Below are 12,975 nucleotides of genomic sequence, written 5' to 3' on the forward strand. Positions count from 1 at the left end.
TTTAGTTGAATATGTTGTTCACAAATTATTATAATCATATGTTAAATATTATGGTAAGAAGTTAAACGGGGCGGTTTGACGTGGTTCTTGGCAAAAAAATAACTAAACCATGTATGCGGTGCATACACAAGCATGCTTGACGCTTGCATGGAAGCCCATAAATTTTCCTACTACGACATGAATAACTAGATACATTTAAATCAACATCAAAGTTTTATCTCCATACAGTACCTAAAACCTCGATCCACGTGACCTATGCACCTTCAAGGTACGAGATTTACTACATACGATTGAAACATTTTTTTTCTTTTCTAGGACTTAACTCTTGAACCAAATTCAATGTTGATTCTCGTATTTGATGCATCATTATCATAATTTGGATGCATATATTATCGACCATGCATAGTCATAAGAGATAGATAACGAGAATAATTTACCCAATTGTTCCAACTTTCAGCTATATTAATGTTAATGACACCTCATCGCTTACCCTAGAATAAAACATTTGCTCAACTTTCTGTCGAAGAATTCACAATAAACTTTTTCGCATGTGACGTGGGACACAATTATACTATTAATATATTCAGAAAACTCACACCTAGATGTGATGTAAACAACTTTTTTCAAGATTGAAGAACATCGTTTCTTATTATGGAGTGGATACCTTTACAACACCTACATTCACAATAAAAATTTAAATCATTAAAGAAAATAATATTCAACAAATTATAAGTGAAAAATTGTGTTTGAAAAATACCAAACTAACATGTTTGACAAAATTATCTACAAGGTGTTTGAGGCAGCAAGCTTGGTGACTACCAAAAAAACACAAACTGAATGAATTTAATCAAACCAGGATGACTATCAAAGAAAAAATAAAGCTATGGAAGAACAAGATATCTGTGAAGTTAGGACAACTTTTAAACAATCACAAAATTATTTTCAATCACAATCATTCTCCGCATCTTCAACTACATACGCTAATGTGAACATGTCATCATTAGCATCCTTGACGATGGTATTTATTCTTAATGTGACACCCATCCAAAACAGCAACGACCGACAACCACTAGTGTTGAAAAGGAAATTGAAGATCAAAAGAAAGACACGAGAATTGGCGGTGATGAACTTCACCTGATTTCCAGATTTTGTATTAACCGAAAAAATTGTTCTCCTACCTAAGCTACCCTCTATTTATACACAAACAAAGTAGGAAAGCGTGTTAAATACAAAAGCGTTTCTTTAACTCCTAAAGCACTTATTTTAAGACTCCCCTTCAAGCTTGGAATATATCCAGCATTCCAAGCTTGGACAGAAGATATTGGGGCTGGGCTTTTCCAAGTGCTTTAGTGAACAAGTCGGCCGGTTGCTCTTCTGTCGGAACATAAGATGTTTTAATCAACTTCTCACATATCTTTTCTCGTATTAAATATCAATCAATCTCTATATGTTTCGTTCTCTCATGATACATTGGATTAGCCGCAATGTGCAAAGCCGTAGTGTTGTCACAGTAGATAACCACATGTAGTGTCAATTCCATTCCCATGTCCTTTAGAACTCCTACTATCCAGACCACTTCACACGTTGTATTTGCCATGGCCCTATATTCTGCTTCTGCTGAGGATCTTGAAACGGTGGCTTGTTTCTTGGTTTTCCATGACAGCAGCGAGAATCCAATTTTAACACAATATCCAGTGATCGATCTTCTGGTCATAGGACATGTTCCCCAGTCCGAATCACAATATGCAGTTAGATTAGACGAGCTTTTGGCAGTGAGCAAAATTCCCTTCCTAGGTGAGGATTTAAGATATCTTAACACCTTCATTGCAGCCTCCAAGTGTGATGTTTTTGGATTATTCATGAATTGACTCAATGTTTGCACTGCGAAGCATATGTCCGGTCTTGTGACAGTTAGATATATAAGTCTACCTATTAGTCTTCTGTACTCACCCGCATTTTCCAGCAGAGGGTCATCCTTATCATCTTTTCTTGCACTGTCATCAAAGGATTTTGAAGTGAACTTGGCATTTTGCTCCATAGGTGTGTTACAGGCCTTAGAACATGCCAAGCCCGCGTCTGATATGAGTTCAAGAGCATATTTTCGTTGATTCAAACATATTCCATTCTTTGATCGAGCAACCTCTATACCAAGAAAATATTTCAATACTCCCAAATCCTTAATTTTGATGTGGCTGTGTAAATGCTTCTTTAATGCATCAATTGAACCTTGATGATTTCATGTGATCACTATATCATCTACATACACCAGCAAGATAGTAACAGCCTTTTCCTTTTTTTTAACAAACATGGAGTGATCGTGCTTTGATTGAAGGAAGCCAGCAGCTTTCATGATTGAGGCAAACTTAATATTCCATTGCCTTGATGCTTGCTTTAAACCATATAAAGACTTCATCAACTTACACACCTTTGTTCCTTGAATCTCCCCTTGACTTTGAAGACTCTCACAACGCTCCCCTTGGCTTCGAAGTCCATGAGGGAGGAGCATATAAATCTCCTCATCAAGATCCCCTTGAAGAAATGCATTCGTGACATCCATTTGATACAATGGCCATTGAGACATAGCTGCAACACTAAGAAGGCATCTAACAGTTGTAATCTTAGCTACGGGGGAGAAAGTGTCATGAAAATCCACCCCATACAGCTGAGTGTAACCCTTAGCAACAAGGCGAGCCTTATACCGATCCACTACCATCAGGATTATATTTAATCTTGTAAACCCATATGCTGCCGATGGGAACTTTACCTGATGGTAAATCAACAATCTGCCAGGTGTGGTTATGAGACAGAGCTTGTAACTTGGCTTGTAACTCAAGTTCCATAGCCGATACCCAACGGGGATCAATCACTGCCTCATGATATGAGGTTGGTTCACGTGTGGCAGATATATGTGAAAGGAAAGAATTGTATCGAGGAGATAATTGATCATAAGTGAGGGAAAAAGCTATAGAATGTGGAAAGGAAGAGGAAGAACACACATAATCGTGTGACCAAATGGGAGGCCGAAGATGCGAGTAGAACGCCGAGGAATATATGTATCAGGAGTGACTGATGGTTGTGAAGAAGTGGGCAATGAATCAACAGATAATTCGAGGGGTGGAACATGGAATAATGGTTCATTTTGTGGTATATGAGAAAATGGAAACTTGGTCTCATGAAATACAACGTCGCGTGAGACAAAGAATTTATGTGTGAGTAATTCTTGGACCCTATAACCTTTCTGTGAGTTGGAATAACCAAGGAACACACAGGTACGAGCTCGAGGAGCAAATTTATCCCCCTTTGGCAAGATTGATGCATAGCAAAGACATCCCATAACCCGTAAATGTGAGTAAGAAGGGGAAAAACCAAACAAAACATCAAAAGGTGTTTTGTTGGATAAAAGGGGTGTTGGAGTCCGATTAATCAAGTATGCAGAAGTAAGTACACAATCACCCCAGTACTCATCAGGTAAAGAAGCTTGAAATTTCAGAGATCTAGCAACATTGAGGATATGTTGATGCTTACGCTCTACAAGACCATTTTGTTGAGGTGTATAGGAACAAGAACTTTGATGCATAATGCCCAAAGATTGAAACAAAGTGGTACACTCTTGTTGAAAAAATTCCATTGCATTATCGGTTCTAACTACTTTGATGACAATAGAGAATTGATTTTGAATAAGTGTTATGAATCTCTTAACAGTAGGAAGCACATCAAGTTTTGAGGACATAAGGTAAACCCAAGTCATACGTGTGTGATCGTCAACAATGGTAAGAAAGTACCGTTCCCCATTGTATGTAGGTGTGTGGAAAGGTCCCCAAACATCCATATGAATGAGTTGAAAAGCAGTTGTAGAATGAGATGTTCTTTGCTTCGGAAAGACCATACGTGTTTGTTTTGACAGGGGACAAATTGCACAATGAGGTAAATCACAAACATTTGATAAGAAATGTAGCATTTTCATTCGAGTCATAGAAATGTGTCCTAGGCGTTGATGCCACAAAGTTTCTGGTAGTACATCAATGGTTTGTGCACCATTTACAGCTGAAAGTAAGGATTTATACAAAGGCAATCTATAGGAAGATGAATTGAAATCAGGTTTAGTATCTAAAATTTTCAAACTTGAATTGATGAGATAGTAAAGTCCTCGTCGCTCTCTACCAATCCCCATGATCATCCCATTTGAGAGGCCCTGAAATACACAAAACTAAGGAAAGAATGTGACATCACATTGATGATCTATAGTGAACTTAGATATGGACAGTAGATTGTGATGAAAATCTGGAACAATAAGAACATTTGAGAGGAAACTGGTTTGGTTACTATGGATGGTGCCTAAACTACTAATTTTTGTGGAACTACCATTTGGCAAGTGTATTGATCCCGTGGCATTGGCATAGGAATTGAGAACATGAGGTAGTCCATGATATCCAATCATATGATCATTCGCACCAGAATCTAGTATCCATTCAATATCAAGAAAAGGAGATTTTCCAGTACCTGCCATGTTTGATGTGGCAACTGCTTGATCATTATCCACCTTGTCTTTGGCTAAGAGCTTCAAAATGGCAGCATATTGATCAGGAGTAACGAATGAACCTGCACCTTTGGTCATATTCGGCTGATCAGTCTCTCCATTTGCAGCAGCAGAGGTGTTAGCGTTCCCTATCATTTTTCCTTTAACATAACCTTCTTTTTTATATTTCTGGTTACCAACCTTCCAAGGTCCTTTATAAAATTTGTGTCCACGAGGCTGGCCAACTAATTTGAAACAGTTTTCCTTGTTATGACCAAGCACATTACAGTGCTCACATTTAACATTATTCCTCCTTCTGGTTTGAGTAGAGAAGAAAGCTGAGGATTCATGTTGCTGCGGAGGTACACTCAATAAACTCCGATGTGATTCCTCTTGTGATATGATGGCAAAAGCGTTACTTACGGCAGGAAGTGGATCCATCATCAATATGTGGCTTCGGATATGAGCAAAACTCTCATTAAGTCCCATAAGGAATTGGAGAAGTTTATGTTGCTGGTCATATTCAATAAACTTCTTCGAGGATTCACATGAGCAGATAGGCAAAGTTACAAGAGAGGCATACTCATCCTATAGTTGTCTGAGCTTCGAATAATACGTCGAGATCGAGCTGTTACCCTGGACATGACAGCCGATTTCTCGATGAAGTGCAAAGATCCGCGAACCATTGATTTTGTCAAATCGTTCCTTCAGATCATTCCAAACTATGGAAGCATCAGTGGAATATACGATGCCACCAAAGATTTCCTTCGATACAACATTCATTATCCAGGATAGCACAATTGCATTGCATCTCTCCCATTGTATTGCTCGATCTGAGCCAGGATCTGGTTTCTTACAACTTCCATCAATGAATGCTAGCTTATTTCTAGCTCGCAGCGCGATTTGCATTGCACGACTCCAAATTCCATAATTCTCGGTCCCAATCAGTTGTTCATTAATCAAATTAAGCCCTACAGTGTCGGATGAACTCACATAAAGTGGATCCAACAGATCAATTGCAGAAGTTGAAGAAGAAGCCATCGGATCAGGAAAAAATAAGCTGATTCCATAATCGTGTCAATTAGGTGTAGCGGAGGAACTACAATCAATTCCCTCAGCTCTGATACCATGTTGAAAAGGAAATTGAAGATCAAAAGAAAGACACGAGAATTGGCGGTGATGAACTTCACCTGATTTCCAGATTTTGTATTAACCGAAAAAATTGTTCTCCTACCTAAGCTACCCTCTATTTATACACAAACAAAGTAGGAAAGCGTGTTAAATACAAAAGCGTTTCTTTAACTCCTAAAGCACTTATTTTAAGAACTAGCAAACCAACTAGACAAGCATGAAAACAAATGAAAATTCGCTAAATTTATTAGTCATTCGATCGATCTCACATTCAGCAAAACTTCAAGGATTTGTTTTTTAACGGCATGACAACACAATCACAATTACCATACGGCCTTTCTCCGTCTCATTAATATCTCCATCAGCGTGTAACCATTACGTTATTCAATAGTCAAAGTCTCAATCAAAAATCATAATTAAACAAAGATTTGATTTTGCTACAGACATTTCTGCTGCCATGACTCGGTTCAAATTTTCTTACTGCCTTCAACTGAATTATGCTCAATTTCATCATACACATTTGAAGATTAATAATGTGTATCGCACATTATCGTCGTCATTCAGAGTCACGAAAATCTTATCATGGGAGCTTTGTGCAATTAATTGAGGATTATTCTCCACACATTTTTCCATAAATTGCGGAATGACTCCGTTAACCATTAGGAATCGAAATTAGATAAAGCCCATCGACAACAGCCGATCGTCAATATTAGTTGATGCTGCTCTCCACATGCTTGATAAAGTGTCCAAGAGAAATATTTTTACTAAGCAAAAGAAATGGACATATTTAATATTTTAACAAACATAATTAAAAGTTGTGTGTTTGCACTTGCGGCGATCACTACTTTACGGCGATTCGTCGAACACTTTCCCAGCGTTCTGTAACCAACGATCCTGCCCCCCAGTGGCCGTCCAGCACAAACACTACCAACGAAGGATGGTTTATTTTTTTTTATTTTTTTATTTATTAGAAATAGCGTATCAGGAGCAATAGGAATAGAGGCATTAGAGGGAGTAGGCGCTAGCGTTTTCCCTTACTAGTAAAGGGGCTCCGGGCTTCATCTTTTGCTTCTCATTCGCAGTTCTTATTCCCCGGGGTTTGTTCCTTCAAGAAAGGTAAGAATAAATGCCTGTCTTCAGGTCATTTCTTAGGGTGTGTTTTTTTTAGATCTTTTTGTTTGATTAATTGGGAAAGGAATCTGCAGGTTACAGCTCAAGTACTGAAGAATGAGGGCCCTTTCAATTAATAGAGGTAAAGTTTTGCAAAATCTTATCTTTTCCATTCCTTTTGTGTGGCAATCAACATGTATTTTTTTGTGGCTTTTTTTACCTTTTTCAATCGAGTGTTGTAAGGTAGTTCAATGTTTAATATTGTTATGAAATTATTGGAGTCATCGACTGACTTTGTTGAATCTCATATAGCATTCAATTGTTTTTCACTGTATATATGTGTTGGCGCAGGGATAAAAAATCAGCTTTACATGAGATGTTTCTTCCTCTGTGACGTTTGTAATAGATTTTCATTTTCAAGTGATGGATCCTCTTATGATGGAAAAAGCTCTGTTTCTCTTGTTGATAAGGAAAGTGAAAGACCTGCCAACGAGCAAAAGTATAGTTTTTCTCTGAATGCTGCAGAAGGTCAAAACATTAGAAAACACGAAGCTGTGAGACAAGTGGTTGAGAAGGTGTGTGGAATTCTAGAAAGTGGATCTTGGGGACCGGCCCTAGAGAAAGCTCTATCGTCTTTTGATGATAAACCTCAAGTGGATGTGGTGATTGGAGTGTTGAGGAGAATGAAGGATGTTGAGTTAGCTGTTAATTATTTTCGGTGGGTCGAGAGAATGACCAATCAAGTGAATTTTCCCGAAGCTTATTATTCACTTCTCATGGTAATGGCTAGATGTAAGAAATTTGATAGGATTGAACATGTTTTGGAGGAGATGAGTCTTGCTGGATTTGGTCCATCGTATGAAACAAGTGTGGAGTTAGTTTCCAGCTGTGTGAAAGCGCAGAAATTGAAAGAGGCATGCAATATTATCCAATCTATGAGGAAATTTAAATTCCGCCCAGCATTTTCTGCTTACACAACTGTTATAGGTGCTTTGGCTGCAGGTCATAAGCCTGATTACCCAGATCTCATGATTGCGCTCTTTCATCAAATGCAGGAATTAGGATATGAAGTTAGTGTGCATTTGTTTACAACTTTGGTTCGTGTATTTGCTCGGGATTGCCGGGTTGATGCTGCTCTTTCCTTGCTAGATGAGATGAAGAGCAATTCATTTGATGCAGACATCGTTCTCTACAATGTGTGTATAGACTGCTTTGGCAAGGTTGGTAAGGTTGATATGGCATGGAAGTTCTTTCATGAGATTAAATTCCATGGTCTCATGCCTGATGAAGTATCGTATACCAGCATGATAGGAGTCCTCTGCAAGGCTAATAGATTGGATGAAGCAGTTGAGTTGTTTGAGCAGATGGAACTGAACAGGAAAGTTCCTTGTGCATATGCTTATAACACCATGATCATGGGTTATGGGTCTGCTGGGAGGTTTGATGAAGCATTTGGTTTGCTGGAGAGGCAGAGACTGAAGGGCTCCATTCCATGTGTGATTGCATACAACAGTCTTCTTACTTGCCTTGGGAAGAAGGGAAAAGTAGACAAGGCCTTGGAAATTTTTGATGACATGAAGAAAGATGCCATGCCCAATCTCTCTACCTATAATATTCTTGTAGACATGCTTTGCAAGGCCGGAAAAGTTGACACAGCTTTAGAAATTCAAAATGAGATGAAGGCAACAGGCTTGGTTCCAAATATAATGACTGTTAACATTATGATTGACAGGTTGTGTAAGGCTAATAAACTCGATGAGGCTTGCTCGATATTTGAAGGCATGGATCATAAATTTTGTACCCCGAACAAAGTCACATTTTGTTCATTGATAGACGGCTTGGGAAAGTCTGGCAGAATAGATGATGCCTATAGATTGTATGAGCAGATGCTAGATTCTGATCAGATGCCAGATGCAATTGTATACACGTCCCTAATCCGAAACTTTTTTAGGTCTGGAAGAAAAGAAGATGGACACAAAATTTACAAGGAAATGGTTCGGAGAGGGGTTTCTCCGGATCTTACACTCCTTAATAACTACATGGATTGTGTTTTCAAAGCTGGTGAAACTGAAAAGGGAAGGGCTCTATTTGAGGAGATTAAAGCTCAGTTTACACCTGATGCGCGGAGCTATTCAATACTAATTCATGGTCTCATAAAGGCGGGCTTTGCTCGTGAGACATATGAACTATTTTACTCAATGAAGGAAAAGGGATGTGTGCTAGATACACTCGCTTACAACACTATTATCAATGGATTTTGCAAATCAGGAAAGGTGAATAAAGGTTACCAACTTTTGGAAGAAATGAAAGCTAAAGGCCACCAACCAACTGTAGTTACTTATGGTTCTGTCATTGATGGGCTTGCTAAGATTGACCGGCTAGATGAAGCCTACATGCTCTTTGAAGAAGCAAAATCAATTGGTGTTGAGTTAAATGTAGTGGTGTACAGCAGTCTTGTAGATGGGTTTGGAAAGGTGGGTAGAATTGACGAAGCATATCTCATAATAGAAGAAATGATGCAAAGAGATTTAATGCCAAATGTTCAAACGTGGAATTGCTTACTTGATGCTCTTGTTAAGGCAGAGGAAATAGATGAAGCTCTTGTTTGCTGGAACTCAATGAAAGACTTGAATGCGACACCTAATATTGTAACCTATAGCATCCTTATAAATGGTCTCTGTAGGGTTCGAAAATTCAACAAGGCTTTTGTCTTTTGGCAGGAAATGCAGAAGCAAGGGTTGAAACCCAATATAATCACCTATCTCACCATGATATCCGGGCTTGCCAAGGCTGGGAATATCATGGAAGCTGATAAACTCTTTGAAAGGTTCAAAGCAAATGGAGGCATACCTGATTCTGCCTGCTATAATACAATGATAGAAGGTTTAAGTGTATCGAATAGGGCGACAGAAGCATATCAGCTATTTGAAGAAACTAGGTTGAAGGGTTGTAAAATTTATACCAAAACATGTGTGATTCTTTTGGACGCTTTGCATAAAGCTGAATGTCTTGAACAGGCGGCAATTGTGGGTGCTGTGTTGCGAGAAACAGCCAAGTCGCAGCATGCTTTCAGAACCTTGTAACACTAATTGCACTTGATATTTGTTCGGAAATTGAATTTGTTCTGGTCATTTGTTGCCATCGCCAATACAACTTATCAATGAAAGATTGACGACTAGCTCGTAAATGTTTCTCTATACCATCAATAAATAGAAGTGTTTAAGTTGGCATGCAAGGAGGCATTTCTTATTCCAGTTAGAACCAGAGATATATATCCCCATCAACATGGATGACCAAGGAAAATGTGGCTTCTCAGGTAGGATTTTCAATTTGGAATTACTTACTACTGCTGAAACTTCATATTTTCAATTCTCAAAAAAGGAAGCCATTCGACTGCTCGTTTTCTTGAAATGAAATAAGTTGTTTATTTCATAACCTTCATCATTCAAGCTCGAACTTATATATGCTGCTACTGCTAGTTCAAGTACATTCTTGAAGATTTCTTTGGCATTGAAATGCATCCATGAACATCAAACAAATGAATCATGCATCTTTTTTAGCTTCTACTTCTGTTTTCTATCATGATTTTCATTTTCACTTCTGATTTCAAGGATTGATTAGTAACCTTTGTTAATCTGTTCTGTGGTAGTCCTGGTGCCTCACCATGTTTTCTTTGCTCTGATGTTCTGAAGGCCAATATTCGACCAAAATCGGTGTAGGATATGCAGCCAAAGTTATATTACAGAACCTGGTATGCTCGAGAGACGCTCCGGGGAACTTTTTCTTTGATCAATTTTGTACATGATTTCCCAATATTAAACACGAAAGTTGCATCAGCAGATCATCAAATGCTTGGATGCAACATTGTTTGGTTAATATTATTGAAAATAATTGTGGAAGGATCAAGTGGGTCGTATTTGAAATGCGATTCTTGTTCGTCTTGTAACCATGTATATCTTTTGTATGTCTCTCAAACATTAGTGTATCACCGTACTAAATTTCAATTTTAAAACAATGACAAGTTGATCTATTATTCATTAATATTATCTGACATACAAGTTTTCATGATAATCCTGTATTTTTAAAGTTACTTTTTTTAGTTACTATTCTCTTTTACAATTATATATACGCATTTTTTCTTTATATTTGATTTTATTTCGTATCATTTCTATTTAAAAAATCAACAATTTTCATTTAATTTTTTTTTTTTAAAAAAACTATTTTATTTTCTAATTTTTCTATGCAACATATATAATAGGAAAAGGAAATGAATCATCAATCATGGCTCTCGTAGTTCTGAAATATTTACTCTTTCGGACATCTTTTAACGTCAATTTTATGTAAATTACTTGTCAATTTTGTTTTTTGAAAGAAAGAAAGAAAAACTACGCCACCTGTAAATTAATTTTTTCAAATATTAAAGGGAAAAATAGAGAATCAACTTCTAACAAATGACCGTTGTGAAAAAGTTCGTTTCTGCTTATTCATCCTCAATATTTCAAATCTCAGATGACCGTTGCATAATCTTTTCGATTCCCTTTTTCTTGACTTAACACTATCATAAAGCAATCCTCAGATTTACTCTTACTCGCAGATTCTCTCGTTCTTTCTTCAAAGTGTGTGTTAAATAAAAACTTTCAAGAACATGGCGCTAAGGTCTCTTGATAATAAGCTTCCAATCACACAAGAAAGACCCAAAAAACAAGCGAAAGTCTCAGAGCAGATTCACAAGGAGAAGAAGCAGCAGCATCCTGAATTTGGCGTGAATAACGAAAACCAACACCCTTCATCGCTGCCGACTTCTACCGACGTTTCCGTGGATTATATTCCTTCTGATAATCTTCAAGCGTTTCAAGACCCAGAAGTGAAGATCCAGGTTTTTTATACATAGTAAAATACCAACTTTTCCCGTTTTGCTTGTTCTTGGTTAATTATATGGAAGTGGATTTTCAGAGTCTACTTGGAGGGTTCGAGTCAAAAGACTGGTTGAAGGTTTGTGAGTCACTGAATGATGTTAGGCGGTTGGCACTCTTTCACTCCATCCTATTGCTGCCAATTTTGTAAGTTTTAAGCTATTTTTTCTGAATTTTTTTTTTTACAATTTAAAATTTTTTGTCGGTGTGATAGGATCTTCTTCGAATCGATATGTGGTATGCAGGGAAAATGTGGTTTTAGTAATGGTGAAAGCAATAAAGAATCCAAGAAGTGCATTGTGCAAGACCTCAATCATGGCTTCCTCTGATATGTTCAAGGCTTTTGGTGAAAAGTTACTTGAATCCACCACTCCTGATTCCTTCAACAACTTGGTACGTTAATAGATTGGTTCTGTTTTTCTTGATGCTCAGTGTTATGTTAACGGCAATTACAATTCTAAAGAAATTTCCTTGTTTTTAAACAGTTGCTGCAGCTACTTCTGAAAGCCTCTCAAGATAAGAAATTTGTATGCGAGGAAGCAGACAAGGGATTGAAGACAATGGTGGAGTTCATCCCCCCTCTTTCTCTTCTCCATAAGCTTGACACATATGTGGGGCACTCGAACCTCAAAGTTCGAGCAAAAGCAGCAATTTCGATCTCCAGTTGTGTCTCTAAGATGGTACAAAAACAAGAAACTGGCACCAAGTATATATCATATTATGTAACATTATGTGCAATCTTTGTATCTTACCTGTATAAAATGCTTCACAGGATCTCCAAAGTATGAAAGAATATGGCCTGGTTGCGTTGATTCAAACCGCAGCAAATTTGCTAAATGATAAGCTCCCAGAAGCAAGGGAGGCAGCTAGAAGTATTGTAACTTCATTGTTTGAAGCATTTACAGAGAATGAAGAAGAGAAGCAGGAGAAATGGCAAAGCTTTTGCCAGTCTAATCTGCCACCTATTCATGCACAAGCTTTGGTTAAACATGTTTCATCTTAATTGGAACTAGCTTGATTGATAAACGTTTGGGGATGATTCATGTAATTGACGTACTTTTACCTCATTGTGGGAAATTAATATGCTTCATGAAACCATTATTTTGTTTAATATTCCTATGTTGCTAGTGAAATTTGATCGGCAGTGTTTTCTTTGACTTGATGGATGTGTTAGGACATTATATATCCTGAAACATTGTCCTGTCACCTTCCAAGGCCAACCGCGCCGACAGGTGATTATACTGTAGTGCACAAAATACGGCGAATTCCCTTTATTCTTCCCTCTCGAGTTGAATTAATCCCGTT

General features: G+C 37.7%; 2 protein-coding genes across 3 annotated transcripts; both read left to right on the top strand.

Annotated features, from left to right (window-relative positions):
* Positions 1 to 6,403: 6,403 nt before the first annotated feature.
* LOC140980882 (uncharacterized) lies at positions 6,404 to 10,802 on the top strand. Of its 2 annotated transcripts, none has more exons than XM_073446970.1 (4): positions 6,404 to 6,763; positions 6,853 to 6,899; positions 7,109 to 10,073; positions 10,407 to 10,802. In XM_073446970.1, the coding sequence occupies exons 2-3, from the start codon at positions 6,875 to 6,877 to the stop codon at positions 9,838 to 9,840; spliced, it is 2,757 nt and encodes a 918-aa protein (XP_073303071.1). In that variant the 5' UTR covers positions 6,404 to 6,763; positions 6,853 to 6,874; the 3' UTR covers positions 9,841 to 10,073; positions 10,407 to 10,802. The 2 variants fall into 2 exon arrangements, with proteins under 2 accessions (XP_073303071.1, XP_073303072.1); XM_073446971.1 differs by having other exon boundaries at positions 10,450 to 10,802.
* A 488-nt stretch (positions 10,803 to 11,290) lies between these two features.
* On the top strand, positions 11,291 to 12,830 carry LOC140981281 (uncharacterized). The gene is made up of 5 exons (XM_073447643.1): positions 11,291 to 11,633; positions 11,711 to 11,817; positions 11,916 to 12,063; positions 12,156 to 12,350; positions 12,443 to 12,830. Exons 1-5 carry the CDS (start codon positions 11,403 to 11,405, stop codon positions 12,671 to 12,673), a joined length of 912 nt encoding a protein of 303 aa, XP_073303744.1. The 5' UTR covers positions 11,291 to 11,402; the 3' UTR covers positions 12,674 to 12,830.
* The last annotated feature ends 145 nt before the right edge of the window (positions 12,831 to 12,975 follow it).

The sequence above is a fragment of the Primulina huaijiensis genome, chromosome 7, assembly GCF_012295235.1.
Source record: "Primulina huaijiensis isolate GDHJ02 chromosome 7, ASM1229523v2, whole genome shotgun sequence".
In the NCBI taxonomy this organism is placed as follows: domain Eukaryota; kingdom Viridiplantae; phylum Streptophyta; class Magnoliopsida; order Lamiales; family Gesneriaceae; genus Primulina; species Primulina huaijiensis.